The 20,639-nt window shown below is 41.4% G+C and overlaps 2 protein-coding genes across 2 annotated transcripts in view; both read right to left on the reverse strand.

Moving 5' to 3' along the window:
• LOC125457967 (ADP-ribosylation factor-like protein 14) overlaps nucleotides 1-18,370 on the reverse strand; it is a 124,216-nt gene extending 105,846 nt beyond the window's left edge. The window contains exon 1 of the mRNA XM_048542794.2: nucleotides 18,354-18,370. The gene's annotated coding sequence lies outside the window, so the exon portion shown is untranslated. The remainder of the gene's footprint in view (nucleotides 1-18,353) is intronic.
• ppm1lb (protein phosphatase, Mg2+/Mn2+ dependent, 1Lb) overlaps nucleotides 1-20,639 on the reverse strand; it is a 178,122-nt gene that overhangs the window by 35,668 nt on the left and 121,815 nt on the right. The window contains exon 2 of the mRNA XM_048542139.2: nucleotides 18,354-18,528. Coding sequence (XP_048398096.1) covers nucleotides 18,354-18,528 — 175 coding nt within the window. The remainder of the gene's footprint in view (nucleotides 1-18,353; nucleotides 18,529-20,639) is intronic.

The following is a 20,639-nucleotide window of genomic DNA, read 5'->3' on the forward strand; positions in this document are numbered from 1 at the left end:
TTTACAAAATGTGGCTTCCTCTACATTGGGGAAACCAAGCGGAGGCTTGGGGCCCACTTTGCAGAACACCTCCGCTCGGTTCGCAATAAACAACTGCACCTCCCAGTCGCGAACCATTTTAACTCCCCCTCCCATTCTTCAGGCGACATGTCCATCATGGGCCTCCTGCAGTGCCACAAGGATGCCACCCGAAGGTTGCAGGAACAGCAACTCATATTCCGCTTGGGAACCCTGCAGCCCATTGGTATCAATGTGGACTTCACCAGCTTCAAAATCTCCCCTTCCTCCACCGCATCCCAAAACCAGCCCAGTTCGTCCCCTCCCCCCACTGCATCACACAACCAGCCCAGCCATCCCCTCCCCCCACTACGAGCCCAGCCTGTCTCTGCCTCCCTAACCTGTTCTTCCTCTCACCCATCCTTTCCTCCCACCTCAAGCCGCACCTCCATTTCCTACCTACTAACCTCATCCCACCTCCTTGACCTGTCCGTCTTCCCCGGACTGACCTATCCCCTCCCTACCTCTCCACCTATACTCTCCTCTCCACCTATCTTCTCTTTCTCCATCTTCGGTCCGCCTCCCCCTCTCTCCCTATTTATTTCAGAACCCTCTCCCCATCACCCTCTCTGATGAAGGGTCTAGGCCCGAAACGACAGCTTTTGTGCTCCTGAGATGCTGCTTGGCCTGCTGTGTTCATCCAGCTCCACACTTTGTTATCTCAAACGGAAATGTTTACTTTTTTCTTCTTGGTGCATCTGTGAGATGTAACTCCTGTGGACCAAAGGGATGCTCTTGGTCAATGTGCTGTGGGTTTCCTCCTGTCTTTTTGGAAAGGGGTCCACTACAGACCTTCTATAAGGCCAAGCTTGACCATCAGAGCAAGGCATAGTGTGCGAGTTACTAATTAAGAGGAGGACAACAGCCCAGATTTTTACGTAAAGGCACTGACGTACCCCCAGCTGGAATCACGAGTGAGTCTGTCTCTAAGCCTGTCCTCTACCCCCATCTAGAAGGAAGTCCCAATTCCCAGACCAACCAGAAGGTGTGTAGCCCTACGTTCCCATCAGTGTCACCAAGAATGCTGGCTACTGCTGGGATTACGGGCAGTCCCCACTGAACAGCAACAATGCTTTCGGACATGCAGGTAAGTCTGGGTCTATATGAGGAAAAGGCTAGTAAGTTCCAGTGAAGGGATGGGGAGAAAAGGGGGCAGAGGGACTGTTCTGGGGTGGAAGGGACTCAACAGGCCACAGGCTGCCAAACTTCAGTACAACACCCAACCCACTTATTCTCCCCCCTGCCCTCTCCAACAGGTTGCAACAGATACTCTCCCTACATGGTGCAGATACTTCCTGTCACTGATACAACATCAATGGCAATGGAAGAAGCTCAAGGGACACCAGGCCTCTCAGTATTCCTCTCACTGTTGGTATAAAATATGAACAGAGATGGGTAGGTGAAGGGCATATTGATAACAGCATGACTACCAAATTTACAGTCCCCTACCTGCTAGCCCTCTCCCAAGGGGTTGTAAAATTCCAGCATGGATTGAAATCAGAAACACTTTAAACAGTGATAATGGGAACTGCAGATGCTGGAGAATCCAAGATAATAAAGTGTGAAGCTGGATGAACACAGCAGGCCCAACAGCATCTCAGGAGCACAAAAGCTGACGTTTCGGGCCTGGACCCTTCACCAGAGAGGGGGATGGGGTGAGGGTTCTGGAATAAATAGGGAGAGAGGGGGAGGCGGACCGAAGATGGAGAGAAAAGAAGATAGGTGGAGAGGAGAGTATAGGTGGTGAGGTAGGGAGGGGATAGGTCAGTCCAGGGAAGACGGACAGGTGTCCTTTTTCTCTATGTTTTGTTTTACCATCATATCTCTTCTGGCCATCTACTTATGTGTTACACCTTTTTATTCTGCCAGCCTTCTCTAAAAGAAGTGAGGGAGAACAGGCCAATGAGCGGGTGCAATGGCAAATGCTGGACAAAATAGTGTTTGAAATATGAAAAAAAATGCTGGAAATACTGAGAAGATTTGGTCACATTTGTGGAGAGGAAGTCATAGATAATCTTGAAGGTGAAGAAATTTTCATCTGAATAGGGAACATTGTTGAGGTTACGGGGGGGGGCAAGAGATTAAATTATGTAAAGGTGAGGATAGGTCACAGTGTAAATGGTCAGTTTGGGAGCTGAGGAAGCATATAGAGAGAGAGGGTCAGCTACATCAGCAAAGGGTATGGAGTGATTTTCTGGAGTAGGCTTGAGAAGTCAGGGAGAGGGTTTTGGGAGCACATGCACATCATTGACATTGACAATGTAGTTTGACACGTTGCTGTACTCATCTTAACTACTATGCCCAGATCTCACAACTGTTTATGGCACTGAATCCACGAGTGTGTCACCACACTCCCGATTCTGACCTTGTTGGAAACCTCCAGCCTTCCCTTCTTTATTCCAATAGCAGGCTGCTTCATCACATTAGTAGCCAATAACAACTCAAGGTAGGCCCTTATGACCCCCACCTGGGAGGCATCAATAAGATGGTAATTCCTTCAGATCAACTCCTAAACACAAAGTGCATGAAATTTTACATTTTGCAGTCTTTGAATTTGAAATAGACTTGAATAGGTTATGCTCATTCATGTGAATTGGGCAACAAACCTGGAAATGAGATGATGACGTAGTACCTTGGTGTAAAAAAAACACCTACAAGTGCAATGCAGTTGTTTTCACACTTTCAGTGTGAGCTGGGATTGCATCAAATTAAGGAATTTAAAATCCAGGCTACTGTCTTTCAAATAGAACATCAAACTGAGATTCAATTGCTAGATATAATAAAAAATCCTGAATATTACTGGATGAAGTGCAGGACAATTCTCCTGGTGATCTGATCATTACTATATCCAAGTGGCATCATTAGAAGCATGTTACCTGGCCACTTATTGTATTTTTGTTTGAGACCTGGCTCCATGTGAACCACCATCACCACTATACTCAATTTCATTCCTTGTAACTTCTGGAAGTTGTATGTACTTTTTTATTCTGCTATGTGGCTGTTCGCAAGTTATAACACTTCTGAAGTCTTTTATCGGCTTTTATTGAAGGGCTGCAAGAAATCCATCTGGGCATTCTGCCAAAATGCTGTAAACCCCAAGGCTGACTAAACTTAAATTTATTTATATAGTTGATTGAAACATTTACTACTTGTTTAATGTAAAGTCCACTTATGTCATGCAAATAGCAACTTATCTGCCAAAGTGTATGTAATGTAAATAATCATGTCTTTAAAGGACTGCTAGGCTAATATCAAGAGCACATATCCACAATTTTCATAGGTAACTGGTGGACTCACACAGACTGGTAAAAACTATATATTCCTAGGTAATAAAAAGACAGCTTGACTTAGTGGTGCTAATTAATCAAAGAAACAACTGTGGAATGTGATTTCAAAATCGGTAAAAAGTCCTAAATGCTCATAACAAAAAGCATTTAATTTATAAAGCATGTAGCCACGATAACAATTTACAGCACTGGACCTGAAGAAATTATCAGCAATTATTTATGAATTGGAGTAGCTAAGTCTGTTGATATTTATTGTTATTATTTATCTCTTTAACTGTATCTAATAAATTGAGATTTTGTTTAATACCACATATAAAGTGGTACCTGAACAACTCTTCTTACTGAATATTCATCTGCTCAGGTACTGGGCGAATCCATGATGTATCTAATATGAATATTCTTATCGTTCCTTTATCAGATTTTCAGTGGTACTGTATATGTCTTCTGCAACTTTTACCAGCAGTGAAAAGTTTCTTCCGAGATTGCAGCTGAAAGCAAACTTTGAACAAATTTATTTTTAATGCTTGTGTAATTTATAAAGCTGCTGTTAAAACAAAATAGGAATATGATGACCAAATTTTGGGATAAAAATATTTTATTGCTAAGGAATGAAATCCTGTTAAATGCTGATTTTTGCACCATTGGAGAGCATCTCTGTGGTGGTAAAGATAGTGGAAGTTCTGGAAATCCTAAGTGCTGCTCCTGAACAAGACAGTTGCAATTTTTTGGTGGTGAGAATGGAGTCAACTTGAGACTTACACAAGCATAGTTATGCAGCCAGCTGGCTGTTTAAATCATTAAATGGCCTCAGTCTGGTGTGGTCTTGGTCAGTTATGTGTCATGAAATCCCAAAAAGGAAAATTGAACCAGGTAATCTCTATATATGAATAGGAAGGGTTTAGAAGGATGTGGGCCAAATGGTGGCAAATGGGCCTAGATATCTGGTTGGCATGGACGAGTTGGACCAAAGGGTCTGTTTCCGTGCTGTATACCTCGAAGACTGTATGATGCAAAAAGCAAGTCTGAACTTTATGGATTTGTTTGTATAGCCAGGGTACTCCTTGGAGAGTGAAGTTTCATCCATGAATCTGGTCCAAGGAGACCTTTTGGGGAGGTGAGCTTTCCTTTGGCAGAGGTAAGGTGCATAACTATTGAGATTCCTGTAGCTCCATGCACGTTAAGATTGGCCTTATCATCAAATTTAGAGGTACAACACAAGTCTTTTGTTCACCGTTCAAGCTTAATGATCAAATAAGGTGCATCAAAATCATCCTGCAAGATAATTGTTGAGCTAATCAGATAATTTTTCACTGCGTATCATGCAAACTCATGAATGCGCTAAAGGGTACCACTTTCAGTCTTGACAAGAACCCAATTTACCTCAGCTTACCCAGCCACAGGTGAAGCTAGCTGTTTCACACTGCTTCAATGCAGAAACACTAACAGAATAATAACATCAAGCCATAAAGACATTCTGCCCTATCACATAAATGAGTCATGTGGTTTATAAATTTCAGTGCCAATGTGAGGTTTAGTATGTAGGCTGCATTCCCAATGTTGGCAGGTCATATCAAACACCATGCCTGTTCAGCTGTTTGCAACAAGATACAAATCATATTCAACCAGCCTGTGGTACAACACTCAAAACACTGTCCAATATTAGAGATAATGGGGACTGCAGATGCTGGAGATTCCAAGATAATAAAATGTGAGGCTGGATGAACACAGCAGGCCAAGCAGCATATCAGGAGCACAAAAGCTGACGTTTCGGGCCTAGACCCTTCATCAGAGAGGGGGATGGGGGGAGGGAACTGGAATAAATAGGGAGAGAGGGGGAGGCGGACCGAAGATGGAGAGTAAAGAAGATAGGTGGAGAGAGTGTAGGTGGGGAGGTAGGGAGGGGATAGGTCAGTCCAGGGAAGACGGACAGGTCAAGGAGGTGGGATGAGGTTAGTAGGTAGCGGGGGGTGCAGCTTGGGGTGGGAGGAAGGGATGGGTGAGAGGAAGAACCGGTTAGGGAGGCAGAGACCGGTTAGACTGGTTTTGGGATGCAGTGGGTGGGGGGGAAGAGCTGGGCTGGTTGTGTGGTGCAGTGGGGGGAGGGGACGAACTGGGCTGGTTGAGGGATGCAGTAGGGGAAGGGGAGATTTTGAAACTGGTGAAGTCCACATTGATACCATATGGCTGCAGGGTTCCCAGGCGGAATATGAGTTGCTGTTCCTGCAACCTTCGGGTGGCATCATTGTGGCAGTGCAGGAGGCCCATGATGGACATGTCATCAAGAGAATGGGAGGGGGAGTGGAAATGGTTTGCGACTGGGAGGTGCAGTTGTTTTTTGCGAACTGAGCGGAGGTGTTCTGCAAAGCGGTCCCCAAGCCTCCGCTTGGTTTCCCCAATGTAGAGGAAGCTGCACCGGGTACAGTGGATGCAGTATACCACATTGGTAGATGTGCAGGTGAACCTCTGCTTGATGTGGAATGTCATCTTGGGGCCTGGGATGGGGGTGAGGGAGGAGGTGTGGGGACAAGTGTAGCATTTCCTGCGGTTGCAGGGGAAGGTGCCGGGTGTGGTGGGGTTGGAGGGCAGTGTGGAGCGAACAAGGGAGTCGCGGAGAGAGTGGTCTCTCCGGAAAGCAGACAGGGGAGGGGATGGAAAAATGTCTTGGGTGGTGGGGTCGGATTGTAAATGGCGGAAGTGTCGGAGGATAATGCGTTGTATCCGGAGGTTGGTAGGGTGGTGTGTGAGAACGAGGGGGATCCTCTTGGGGCGGTTGTGGCGGGGGCGGGGTGTGAGGGATGTGTCGCGGGAAATGCGGGAGACGCGGTCAAGGGCGTTCTCGATCACCGTGGGGGGAAAGTTGCGGTCCTTAAAGAACTTGGACATCTGGGATGTGCGGGAGTGGAATGTCTTGTCGTGGGAGCAGATGCGGCGGAGGCGGAGGAATTGGGAATAGGGGATGGAATTTTTGCAGGAGGGTGGGTGGGAGGAGGTGTATTCTAGGTAGCTGTGGGAGTCGGTGGGCTTGAAGTGGACATCAGTTACAAGCTGGTTGCCTGAGATGGAGACTGAGAGGTCCAGGAAGGTGAGGGATGTGCTGGAGATGGCCCAGGTGAACTGAAGGTTGGGGTGGAAGGTGTTGGTGAAGTGGATGAACTGTTCGAGCTCCTCTGGGGAGCAAGAGGCGGCGCCGATACAGTCATCAATGTACCGGAGGAAGAGGTGGGGTTTGGGGCCTGTGTAGGTGCGGTAGAGGGACTGTTCCACGTAACCTACAAAGAGGCAGGCATAGCTGGGGCCCATGCGGGTGCCCATGGCCACCCCCTTAGTCTGTAGGAAGTGGGAGGAGTCAAAAGAGAAGTTGTTGAGTGTGAGGACGAGTTCAGCTAGGCGGATGAGAGTGTCGGTGGAGGGGGACTGGTCGGGCCTGCGGGACAGGAAGAAGCGGAGGGCCTTGAGGCCATCTCCATGCGGAATGCAGGTGTACAGGGACTGGACGTCCATGGTGAATATGAGGTGTTGGGGGCCAGGGAATTGGAAGTCCTGGAGGAGGTGGAGGGCATGGGTGGTGTCACGGACGTAGGTGGGGAGTTCCTGGACCAAAGGGGAGAAAATGGAGTCCAGATAGGTGGAGATGAGTTCGGTGGGGCAGGAGCAGGCTGAGACGATGGGTCGACCAGGGCAGGCAGGTTTGTGGATTTTGGGAAGGAGATAGAAACGGGCCGTGCGGGGTTGGGGAACAATGAGGTTGGAAGCTGTGGGTGGGAGGTCCCCTGAGGTGATGAGGTCGTGAATGGTGTTGGAGATGATGGTTTGGTGCTCGGGTGTGGGGTCATGATCGAGGAGGCGGTAGGAGGTGGTGTCGGAGAGTTGGCGTCTGGCCTCGGCGATGTAGAGGTCAGTGCGCCATACTACCACTGCGCCACCCTTGTCTGCGGGTTTGATGGTGAGGTTGGGGTTGGAGCGGAGGGAGCGGAGGGCTGCCCGTTCTGCGGGGGAGAGGTTGGAGTGGGTGAGAGGGGTGGAGAGGTTGAGGCGGTTGATGTCTCGACGGCAGTTGGAGATGAAGAGGTCGAGGGAGGGTAGGAGGCCTGGGGGTGGTGTCCAGGAGGAGGACTTGTGTTGGAAGCGGGTGAAGGGGTCAGTGGAAGGAGGGTTGGGTTCCCGGTTGAAGAAGTAGGCATGCAGGCGAAGACGGCGGAAAAACTGCTCTATGTCCGTCCGTGACTGGTATTCGTTGATGTGTGGTTGTAGGGGAACAAAGGTGAGCCCCTTGCTCAGGACTGACCGTTCGTCCTCAGTCAGTGGGAGGTCTGGGGGGATGGTGAAGATGCGGCAGGGCTCAGTGTGGCTGTCTTCGCTGGGGTTGCAGGCTGTGGAGGTGGGAGCCTGGGAACCCTGCAGCCATATGGTATCAATGTGGACTTCACCAGTTTCAAAATCTCCCCTTCCCCTACTGCATCCCTCAACCAGCCCAGTTCGTCCCCTCCCCCCACTGCACCACACAACCAGCCCAGCTCTTCCCCCCCACCCACTGCATCCCAAAACCAGTCCAACCGGTCTCTGCCTCCCTAACCGGTTCTTCCTCTCACCCATCCCTTCCTCCCACCCCAAGCCGCACCCCCCGCTACCTACTAACCTCATCCCACCTCCTTGACCTGTCCGTCTTCCCTGGACTGACCTATCCCCTCCCTACCTCCCCACCTACACTCTCTCCACCTATCTTCTTTACTCTCCATCTTCGGTCCGCCTCCCCCTCTCTCCCTATTTATTCCAGTTCCCTCCCCCCATCCCCCTCTCTGATGAAGGGTCTAGGCCCGAAACGTCAGCTTTTGTGCTCCTGAGATGCTGCTTGGCCTGCTGTGTTCATCCAGCCTCACATTTTACTGTCCAATATTAGATAGTCATAGAGTAATAGAGTCATACAGCACAGAAAAAGTCCTTGGGTCCAACCAGTCCATGCCAAACATAATCCTAAAAAAACACTAGTCCCACCTGCCTGCTTCTGGACCATATCCCTTAAAACCTTTGCTATTCATATATCCATTCAAATGTCTTTTAAACATTGTAATTGTACCTGCACTCATCACTTCATCAGGAATTTCATTCCACATGTGAATCTCCCCAAATGTAAAATATTGCCTCTTATGTCTTTTTTTAAAATCTCTCTCCTCTCACCTTAAATATGTGTCCCTTAATGTTGATATTCCCCATCTAAGGGGGAAAGGCAATCACTATCAACTCTATCTATATCTTTCATTATTTTATAAACTTCTAAAAGGTTGCCTCTCAACCTCCTACATTCCAGGGAAAAAGATCCCAGACTATCCAGCCTTTCTTTATAACTCAAACCTTCATACCCAGCAGTATCCTGTTAAATCTCTTCATAACCATTTCCAGCTTGATAATATCCTTTCCATAACCCAGTTATAGGAAGGACTGAACAATAAGCATAAGTATGCCAAATGCCTTTTTAACCATCCTATCTGTGTGTGATGCAACCTTTAAATAATTATGTACCTGTACCCCCCACATCCTTCTGTTCTACAACATTACCCAAGGCCCTACCATTAATTGTATAAGCCTTGTTTGTTGCACCAAACACAAAACCTCTCATTTATCCAGATTGAACTCCTTCTGCTATTTTTCAGTCCTTTTGCCCATTTGATCAAGACCCCTTTGTAATCTTGAACATGTTCTTCATACAAAGTGGCTCAACAAAGCCACCAATTTTGGTGTCATCTACAAACTTACTAATCATGCCTTCTATATGCTCATCAAAATCATATATATAAATGACAAACAAAAGAGGACCCAGAACCAATCCATGTGGAATCCCGCTGGCCACGTCTCCAGTCTGAAAAGCAACCCTCCACCATTACTTTCTGTCTTCTGCTGTTATTTGTTATTGGATAATACTTGACAGTTAATCCTGATTGTGACAAGAATGGTGCAGACAAAATATTTAGATCAGCTTCAAGTTCAGTGCAGTTCCACATAGAACATAGAACGTAGAATATTGCAGCACAGTACAGGCCCTTCGGCCCTCGATGTTGTGCCGACCTGTCTAAGTTTATAAATGCACAGGTCCCTGTTCTTTGCAGGCAGAACAAACATGTATAGATACTATGTCTAGTTAAACTGAATAAAGTAGTTAACAGCCATTTTCTCATTCATTCCACAGGATAATAACTTGACCAATCAGAGTCCACCTGCCCGGTTTAAGTTTACATAAATGCTGGCAGTTAATGATCAGTCATCATCTTCCACTACATTCTCCATGACATCACTTCTTTCAAGTCTCGTCCACTTGCTAATCAATCAGCACATACTGCTCAGAGAATCAAAATTTTCTTCCCCATAATATTGGGATTCCTTGAAATTGTCCTGATGATGCTGTGCAGAAAAATGTGTCTTTGTTGTACATGCATTTACGTGAATGAGAATTTTTTTTCCTCAATACACTGAAGTCTGCAATACACTTCCAGGATTTGATGTTGTTTTCCATATGTCAGGGTCCTGAGATTTGCCCATGGTGAATACTAGGTCAATGGTATTGTAAAATGAAAGGCAAAAGACGGTAGCTGGGAGGAACAGGTTGGCATGAGTTGACACTAATTTGGCACAGGGGCTATAAAGGGCCAAAGTGGGTACAGGACATTAGGTGCCAAAAGTTGACATGGAGAGTGTGAGGATAAGAGCAGATGGATGTTTTATGATTTCATTTTAATTTTGAATGCAGTACTGGGACCCACAAATAGGTTTTTGCCAATCCTGCTTTTACAGCAAGCACCCCGCTTGGGTCTTCTCAAGTCACCTGCTCATATTTTCAATCCAGCCTGTATTCCCACACTGAATGTGAAGTTTCGGCAGCGATTTTTAAAGGTTAGGTTGCAAAGTTGGGAACTCTCCTGTCTCTGTGCACCTGATATGGGGATGAAATTCTGAGCTGCAGCTTGCTGTGCCATGACATTTAGCTGGATGCAAAATGTTTCACTTCCTAAAAATGCACTTTAATTATTCGTCCAAGTTAAGTTTAACAAGTTTTTCAGGATGAGATAAAGTAAAAGAATACCTCACCATCCAAAGGAACTTTAGATAATTTAAATGAGTCCTTACTGTATTAAATTACATCTGCTTTAAATAATCTTATTATAAATTTTAAAATTAAACAAAATCAATGTGCTCCGTATATCAGTGCTTTAAACATTGCCAGATTCTGAATATGCATTTATTCCGGTTTTCTAGGTAAATGATGGTTTCAAGTATTTCTGTAACACAATATTTTTTGAACAATTTCCTGTGCAAATAACAAGTGAATATTCAACAATGCTGTTTAATTTTTATACTTTATTCAACAATATGCACAAACATTTCACGGTGAACCATTTTATAGCTTCCGTAGCTTTCATGTGGTAATGTCACTGGGTTAGTAATTCAGAATGCCAAGCTAATGTTCCGGGGAAATGGGCTCAAATCCTGCAACAGTGGCCAGTGGAATATGATTCAATGAATTAGCTTGGAATTAAAACCTAATAGTGACCATGAATCATGGTTGATTGATTTTTGATGACAATCTAGTTTATTAATGTACTTAAGAGAAATAGATCTGTCATCCTTTGGTCTGTTTTACATGTTACTCCAGACCCACAGCAATGTCGTTACTCTTAATTACTATAATGAAAAGGTTCAGATATCTTTCCCTTTTGGAATGGAATGGATGTTAGATGCTGCTATATAGTTAAAACACCAAGAGAATTTATAGACCTAAAATATTTAATGGTGCACATTTAAATCATGTCTACAGCAGTGAAGTCATTATTTGGGTAAAGTGTCAGCAGGGCGTTTGAGTTGAGCAGTTGCCTGACAACTGTGCTTGGATTGGTCAATCTACTATTTGTTTCACCTTTCACCCTTCTTTCTATGAATGAACAGGCAAAAAAGCTAAGAAACTTGAAACTTTTCGAAGTTTTAAATTCCAAAGCCTATCTGATCAATTATTGAATTGAAAAACATCCATCTATCTGCAAACAACAGTGTACCATCATTGCTAAAATAAAAAACAGTTGGGAAAAATACTCCCAACTTGTGGTCTGACTTTCCATGTTCAGAATTTTGTCTTCTCTGTCTACAAATACCATCTGTAATACTTGTGTCAAATTTTCCATCTTTTTCATGAATGAGTGTGTGCGCATTTGGGGGCTGTAGAGGGTATATTTTAGGTTGCATAGAAATAGATTCATATTCTTTTCTTTTTCTCGGCCTTTTGTTAAAGAATAAGTTTGGCTACAGTGAATAGATTTATTTCCCTGTTACTGACAGAACCTGGTGTAAACACCAAAAATCATGGCATCCTTCTTTTACATGTAGCACTGCCAAAGCAGGATATTATATAAGTCTGACAATGTAAAGTCAATAAGTGAGTTGAAATTTGCAGCAGAGGTTACTGCCAATGTACTTGTGGAACCTGACCCCATGTCTATCGATATGGTTGCCTTGGAACAGATTCTTAGGCACTTTATAGACGACAGTGAGGCATATGGTAATTGCTGGAAATTCTCTGATTATAATTGAATAGGTCAAAGTGGAACTAAGTACGGGTAAACTCGCTATTCAAGTGGACGGAGAAGAAACAATGTTGGAAGATGGTATGATTCACTAAATAAAAAGACCCATAACGATTGAGGAAGATGAGGAGACATAATGCATTATGATCATAGTAAAAAGGTTGTTATTGTTACTTTGATCAGGACTATTTTCAGTTTTGTGCAGGGAAGAAACTTGATTGGAGTGAACCAAACATGGGCTGTGTGAAACATTCATATGTATCTAAGAGACAATTTGATACACAATATGTTTGGTGATGAATTGGGCACAGAAGATGGAGTAGGATAGGAACAACAGAATTGTTCAGAATGGATAATTCTGAACAGTAGTGATGACAATTTATTTAGAAAGAAGGGACAATACTGAGGAAATTGTACATATGATAAACAAAAGTAAAAGCTGATGGTAGAGAAAATAGCTATGATATAGTTTTGCTCTTCTGGATCACTGGGTAGTTTTGAAAGGAAAATGAGGCCTGCTTCCATTTGATGTCTTTCCGAAGGAACAGAGGAAATGATGCAGGGTAAGGATAAAATGCCAGTGCTGCAGGCTAATTGTATAGCTCAGAGTGGGTCATGTCAGGACAACAGAGGTATTAGAATTGTGTGATCAATTCCAGAGCTCAACAATATGCAACTCTCGATTTCAAATTTGCAAATCTTTCCTGGTTTTACAATTACAGCTGCCTAACTTCCATTTCAACTTATAGTCCCAAAAAGTGGAAACTGTGTGGTCATTTACATAACTCCACACTTTTTTTTAAAAAAGGCATCATTTTAAATGTTTCTCTACCAAGGGAACATAACACATTTACAATGCAACAGAAAAGGTCTGCATTCTTTCACTTTCATTCATTCTTTCCACAGGATTTAAACAATTTCTTGTCATTTACTTCCTAAATTCTTAGTTATTTCAGCATAATCACATTCTTGTTAATGTAACTATTATCTTTTCCAGCAATGTGAACAATGTTTACATTGAATGTTTGAATCGATAACCTCATCAGAACAATCTTGCATTTTGAATCTTAAATTTCCCTACAAAAGCGAGTGAATCATAGAATCATCAAATCCCTACAGCATGAAAGCAGGCCATTTGGCCCATCAAGTCCACACCAACCCTCTGAAAAGCATCCCACCTGATCGGCCACAACCAAACTGCACACGGTTGTTTTGAGGGTAGAACAGAGCCTGGGTCCTTGGTGCTGTGAGGCAGCAGTGCTAGCCGTAGGAGTATATATTAACTTTTCTTGCAGCCATGGTGGACAAAGACTTCAAAATGTTGAGGAGTCAATAATAATTCCAAACAATTCTCTTGTAGCAAATGAAGTAGACTCCAGCTGGCCTTTAAAAATAGCACCAGAGCCTTCGGCCCTAGATGATCCCATCAGTCGGGAAATCTCTCTGCTCACTGGCCGCATGTGATTCACTAAACACCTTCTGCAACATCTCAGTCGCCTAGACAATTAGCTGAGAAGTAAGTGGTTGGGTGAGATAATTTGCCCTAAACATTGGAAGATAGGAAGCCATCTACTTGTTACAATATTTTGATTTTCTAATTAACTATAAACTGTTTAGGAAAATGTTACATATATATCATTGGTTTCTAAACATCTTACGGAAATTAAAGCTCTATAATATATTGTGATATTCACCAAAATAAGCTGTAAGGGTTGTGTCTTTTTATTTTGTGTTTTTTAAATTAAAGCTTTGGGCTGAATGAGGAAGTGCTGTTTTAAAACTAGTATTTGAAAGGGTAGTTGCAGTTTTGAAAAGCAAGTAACTTGACATCCATGCTATGCATTGTAAACATGTAGTAACTAAAATTTGAGTTGTAGATGATTCGGAGCCAAGAGGGTGGTTCGCTGTTGCTTTTTCTGGCAACAAGAAGTTGATTGGTCTGTGACTAATGACCAGTTAGCGATGACAGTGACTTTTGTCTGATAACAACTTTATGATTGATTCTCAGGTAACTGGACAACTGGGAGTTGGAAACAAATTACACAGGGAAAGAGCTGTTTATTCTTCTCCAGCTCAGGAGTAGAGCCTCTGTTGCCTGCCATTAAAGCTAACTTTAAACCTGAAGGAAAACAGATTTTTCTCTCTTAAAACAGTTGTTGTGAGCTGTGACTTTTAACTGATAAGTAAGACACTTTTTTGAAGCAAACCAGCCACCCTGTGTCTCTTACCAACACCGTGGAAGCATCTGGCAAAAGACGATTGAAGCAAGATGGTGGTCAGCAGAAGAGTCATAAGGATAGTCTTAGCGACAGAACCTGGAATAAGAGACTACTGAACTGTCCTTTCCATTTTTACCTCTGACCATAAAAATTACTCCATCTGCTTGTGTGTGTGTAAGATTGAGTTTGAGTGCATTGGAGTTTTAATCGATCGTGTTATAGGCCAATCATTTATAACTGTTTAGCTGTTGCTATAATCTTATTATTTGTAACAAACAATAGTTTTTGTTCAGTACAGAAACCTGTTCATGGGTTTGAAAGTCATGTAAATTGAGAAATTTTGCAGAGTTAATATTATTTTAACCTTTGTGATGATTCTGGAAATAGCAGGGTTCTATTTCTTGCATGCTACCATTTAGTAGTAACGTAGCCTTAGAAGTAATCTAGTAATAATGTTGCATCTAAATGAAACATTGAAATTGAGCAAGACTTTAGTTTAGTTAGCATTATTCGAATATTTGAATGCTGCTGCAGAGAATGGTGGTGGCCAGAGCTCTGGCTCTGATTTCTGGTGTAATGTTCAATAGAATACTAGTAAAGGCTCCTTTATTACATTCTTCCTCTAACTTGCTGTTTTCATTCATTGAGCTCGAACTCTACCATAATTCATCATAAAAAAATTGTTTGTAAACTATATTTGTTGAAGGAATGGAAATAAAAATTGGGAAAATGTTGAATGGAACCTCAGTCTTTCCAGCAGGCCTGCAAGATCAGAAAATGGCGTTTCATGATATGTTACAATCCATTAAAAACTGGAACATTTCTCTGGTCCTCAAATGCAAAATTTTAACCAGCCGAAGCCTCCAATTTCTCAGGTGGAATAAAGGAGGATAACAGGCCACAGTTATGCATATTCAGGTAGGGGAGGGGGAAATGATGATGGTATGTATATTTCTTGCATTTGGGGGTTTTGTTTCTTGCATAATTGCCTCATTTTTTATGTTTGAGAGATTTATTTTTTTTTACGTGAGTGGTTTTATTTGTTTCTGTGAGAGTCTCATCTTGTGTATGTTCAAGCAATCACTTTTGGAGGTTTTGCTTTTTATGTATGTAGAGATCTCATCTTTTAATTTTTGGGTTTTGTTTGGTAATTACAATGTCACTCATTTGTTGGTTTTACCACATGTATCGAGTTGTCAGTTGTATTGACCAATCTCGTCAAGTATATGCATTTTGAAACTTAAAGGCAAAGAAACCCAGGAGACCATTGCTTCAGTTGTATTTTTACAACTGGTTGATAAGAGACATAAGGTAGCTGGTTCACTTTTTTAAAAAGTTTCTGACTTATCAGTTAAAAGTCACAGTTTACAATGACTATTTCAGAACAGATTAACTGGTTTCTTCAGGTTTAAGGCTGGTTTTGACTGCAGAGACCAGTGAGACTTCTGCTGAACTAGGGAAGAACTGATGCACACGCTTTATGAAAACACTGAAACATTTAAGTATAAGACAGCCAAATCAACTTTACCATATTGGATTACTTCTGAGACCAAACAAAAATGCTGAAAGCAATTGGAAATGAAAAATGCAATTTGTTTTGTCATCCTAAATTATGAATCGAGCAATCATTAAGAAGAAAAGGCCATTCAATCTCAGCTTATTCTGCAGTTCAATCATTTCATGGGTCATCAGTACCTCACCCCAAGTGCTTCATATACTCTCTGAGGAAGAGTCACCAGATCGGAAACATTAACTCTTGTTTTTCCCTTCACAGATGCTGCCAGACCTGCTGAGCTTTTCCAGCAACTTTATTTTTGCTTCATATACTTTGATTCTTCTCTTTATAATTTAACCTTCTACACCTCCACCAAATCTCTGCTGTATTTAAATAGTCCAATACTATTGCTTAATCATATTGCCCTACAATCACAGTGTAAGCCTGCATAAATATCTATGCATCTGGTGGCAGAACTAGAGCAAACTAATTCACTAACTTCATTTAAGTCTGCCATTGAACTATGCATTCAATTCTTTAATTGGTGTACAGCACTCTGGGAATTCCTGATGTCATGAAAGACACTATGTAAATGAAAACCCATCTTTCTTTTAAATTTGTAGTGTTATCATTATTTAGTACATGTTAATATTTCACAAGTAATGATTATTTCTGATAAAATTATAGACAAGTTAATTAAAATGTTGGGTTTTAGTGAGTACCAGAAAAGCACACGAAATTTTAGTTCAAAATATATAATTGTACATTTAATTAAGCCATAAGATAGTGCTATAAAACAGCAGCCTGGCTTACTTAGCCACAGAACTGGAGATATGATGTCTGCAATTGCGCAGTCCAGAAAGAGGATTTTTTTGTCTAGGGAATTGGTGCTAAATTAGTTCAAAAGCATTTAATGAACATGAAAATTTGTAAAATCCATTTACTTCATCAGATCAAAGAAGAAATTGCAAGTGAGAAATAATTATTATCAAGATTCATTTCAGGATAGCTTAGAGTAGACTACATCATCATGGCAATGGTGAAGCTTAGGAAGGTTGCCTGGTTTCAATTTATCTGGGTGTTTGCTTAAGGGACTTAGCTGCAGATTGGAATGGGCATGTGCAGTTTTTGGCTTACTGAGAGAAGATAGCTAAAGTAAATAACAGTTAGGTGGGCCTGTGTGATAAGCAGAGTAAAAATTCAACCTCATAATTCACAGTGAGAAAGGCAGGTGAGGCCTAATCTCTTATAAAAGTTGAGTTCACAGTATCTGGAAGATTGCCTAATTTGAAACCAGAAGGAGTCCCTTCAGAGCTTTTGTAAAGAAGGTAGCAATCAGATTAATTGGAAATGTTGAAGAAACTAGAATTAAGGACTGAGGCATCTACAGTCAAGGTGAAGTAAATGAAAGTTTTATCTCTGAGAATAGCCGGAGTTGGGTAAATTTCATAGGAAGACTATGTCAGACGTACTTGGCTCCTGTAAATTAACTTTGACTGATGTGTAATATTAAAGAATTCTTGGTGAAAATGAGAAATAAACCTGTGTACATAGTATACACAGTAATAACTTATAGTATTATGGCTGTTTGTCTTGTTTAATGTATTTTTTAATATCAAGTTTATTTTTCTTAGAAAAACTGAAAACTTGTGGCATGTAGCTTAAAGGGAGATGTTTCGATTTTCCATTATGTATTAGCATCCCTAATGGATCAAACCAACAGCTTGTTCTGATAGGGGAAGTGCTCGACAAGATATACTGGCTCATAGACTAGCCAGTATCCTCGAGAGGATCCAGTTACTCAGGAAGCAGATGGGAATGAGACAAGCATTTACCTGCAACTGCTTGCACTTTAAATGAGAAGTCATTTGAAACAATACTATTCCTCTTGGCTTCATTTTGAGATAAGTAATAAATCTTAAACCTTAGCTTTCTTGTGGCCACAATTCATTTTATACTGACCAGTTGAACAACTGCAGAATGCCTGGAGAAACTGATTACAAAAATGCATGCTGTAGTCAGTCAAATTACAATCTGGCAAAAAGACTGAAATGGGCATTAAATTCTCCATTTGCAAATACAACAATGCAGCTAATACGAGTATTAGCAGCATACATTCACTGTGAAGCCTCTTCCATACATTCTCTGTTTCCTGGCAATCCTTAGCATTATAATAGGGCAGTGAACTTGTGGCAGGGAATGAAACTCCCTCTTGTGAGGAGGGGCAGAACTCAACACTTCATGATTTCCTTTTTAGTTGGATGACTAATAAAGAAAAATCACTGATAATCCATCAATTGTGGAAGCTAACCATAGTAAACAGACAGTTCCAATAAGGGGATGAGGTCACAGGAGAAAGTTAGTGATAAAATCCAAATAAAAGTGTGATCAGTCATTAACTAATAGCCATTCAATATGTATTTGTGAATTCGAGAAGTGAGAGCATCCAGGATAATGGTGTCTGCAGCCGATGTTATATTATGCCACAGATGTTCAGACCAACAACGATTTAAAGAAATTAATTCAATGTGATGAACACGTGAAGCTCATGGTTCTGTGCACAACTGAGCATTACCACAAGGGTCTGAAATTTATTTATACTGTTTAAATTTTTAGTGATTATATTGCTTTCAGACATAACTGTGAATACAATTACTGGCAGTAACCTGCAAGCAAAGAATTACATATCAAATGATTAAAAATACCTGGAAGGTGATCCAATATCACTTACCTGCCTCATCATAGGCAGCTGAGAGTTTTTCAAGCACTTTACGGTCGATTGCAAGAATCTGCTGTTCCAAGATTGTCTGATGTGATAACACACTATTTTCTTTATCTTTCTCATAATCTTGAAGATGTTGTTTCAAGGCCTCAGGCAAGTGTGCCTTCACATACTCTGCAGCAGACTAAATAGAAAAAGAGACATATATTAACCAAATATTCATCACAGCTATGAATATAAAATCACATATTATTAAAATTCAATAATTCTAATCAGCACAAACTATCTATGTGACATTGCTTGTTGTCCGCTTAAATAGTGAAGTGCTTTAACATGTAGTACTGATGGAAATTCCATATTTTCCCTGGTTTACATGGGCGTTAATATAAGATTTTCAGACCTTTGATGGATTTCAAAATCAACATTTGAACCAGAAATTACCTGCCTGTATGACTTTTGTAGGTGCTACATTAAACATGTCTAACTAGAATAAATGATTGCAATAAGTGATTAATCTATTCCACAGCGCAAAGGAAGAAAAAGAATGGAGAAAAGAACTGTGTCTCAAAATAGAGAATCTCATCATTGTGTTTCCCATCATTGTGAAGTATACTTCTACCTTAGATATGCCTACTGGATTTGAAAAATAAAGGCTTGAAAGGTGAACCAAAAGGATAGTTTTAAAAAGAGGCACAGAAGAATGGAGAAAATTAATCAGCAGTGCAGATGTAGAAGTAGTCACCTACTCATCTATTGCAAATAGTCATCTGAATGTACAGTTGAATAATGGTGAAAAAATTTGATGCAGAATTGGAATGCCAAACAATCAATGACTTCCCCAGCTAATGTTCAGAATGATAAATCTGTTAGAAAAATATATTGCTCTTAATAACAATGAATTATTTTTCTTACCAATACTTCTTAAAATATTGGCATTTCCTATTGCTGCTCATGATGCAGAATGTCAGGTCATGAACAAGAAAGAAAGCGATCAGTAATTTTGCACTTTGGTGTTTCTGAGGATGCTCAGTATGAACTCGACCGATAGGCATGCAAATAAGTAGGTATTTAAACTGTTGGAAATTGACAACACAGACAGACTGTTATGAGTAACTGACAAATGAAGGTTGAAATATTTTGGACTGGTGGCACAGTGTAATAATATCAAAAATATTTTGCTGGAAAGAATATTAGATGGATAATTCAGCGTAGGTACACACAGAAGACATGACTGAGTGATAACATCAGAAAAATAATGGGCTTGACTTTCATGAAAGTAATCAGAGCAACATAAGATCAATGCAGATGGAGGAGGATAATGCATGCAGCCACTGCAACCCAGCTTCCTTGGGTTATCTGTGCCAAACACAAAGCTTTGGCCTTGCCCCTTTAAAGGGGATTAATTAGTTTAAGTTTCATTTCTCCTTTGGTTAAATTGTACCAGATTAAGTTTGATCTTTGAGGTGATAGTCAGTTTGATGCTGTTTATAATTTTATATATAGGATTTATAGCTGCAGCAGCACTATATTTTTTATATTTGTGCAGTACCAGTGCTCCATTTGTTAGTTTTCTTAGGTTTTGTGGCAAACTATTCCCACAATAGAGAAAAAAGATGAAACAGCAATGTCACATTTCTCAAATATTGATAAAGCAAATTTAAGGATGGGGCCACATGAGACTGTGTTTCAATGAAATAGCCAAACTCAATCCAATTCACTGCTTCTACTGTTTCAGAATTACAGATGGTCATTATCTGAACTGTCTAGAATGTTTCAATAAGTGGCAATATACACTTTCCATTCTTGATAATATAAATGTGCTGTACACAAGAGGCACATTTTAAATTAGCTTTATTACTATGAGTTTTGAACATTATTACTTTCAAATTCAGTCGGTCCATTTTACAGTCTACCTGATTTATTCTTTATAGTGGATTCAGCAGCTGCCATCTGTCCACAACATCCACTGACCAGAGGGAGTTGTTATTTAATTCCTCCTTAGAAACACTTTGGTCGTGTTTACTACAGTGAGAGGCACTCAATGTCTGCCTTTCCTCTCCTGAATTAATAATTAGGCAGCTAAAAGTTTGTCACAATCACCTTGAACATTCTTCAGTTCCACTGGTGAATGCAAAACTGACCAGGGATTGAAATTGAAAACTATAGTGTGAATTGTCACAGCCCTGATTTTATAGAAAGAATTGAACTCAACTCAGTGTAATTTCAACTTTCCAGTGGCATTTTTGAACTTGCCTGTCATTTGCAAGTACAATCCTTGCAGAATCGTTGCATGAA

This window comes from Stegostoma tigrinum, chromosome 14, assembly GCF_030684315.1.
Source record: "Stegostoma tigrinum isolate sSteTig4 chromosome 14, sSteTig4.hap1, whole genome shotgun sequence".
Classification (NCBI taxonomy): Eukaryota; Metazoa; Chordata; class Chondrichthyes; order Orectolobiformes; family Stegostomatidae; genus Stegostoma; species Stegostoma tigrinum.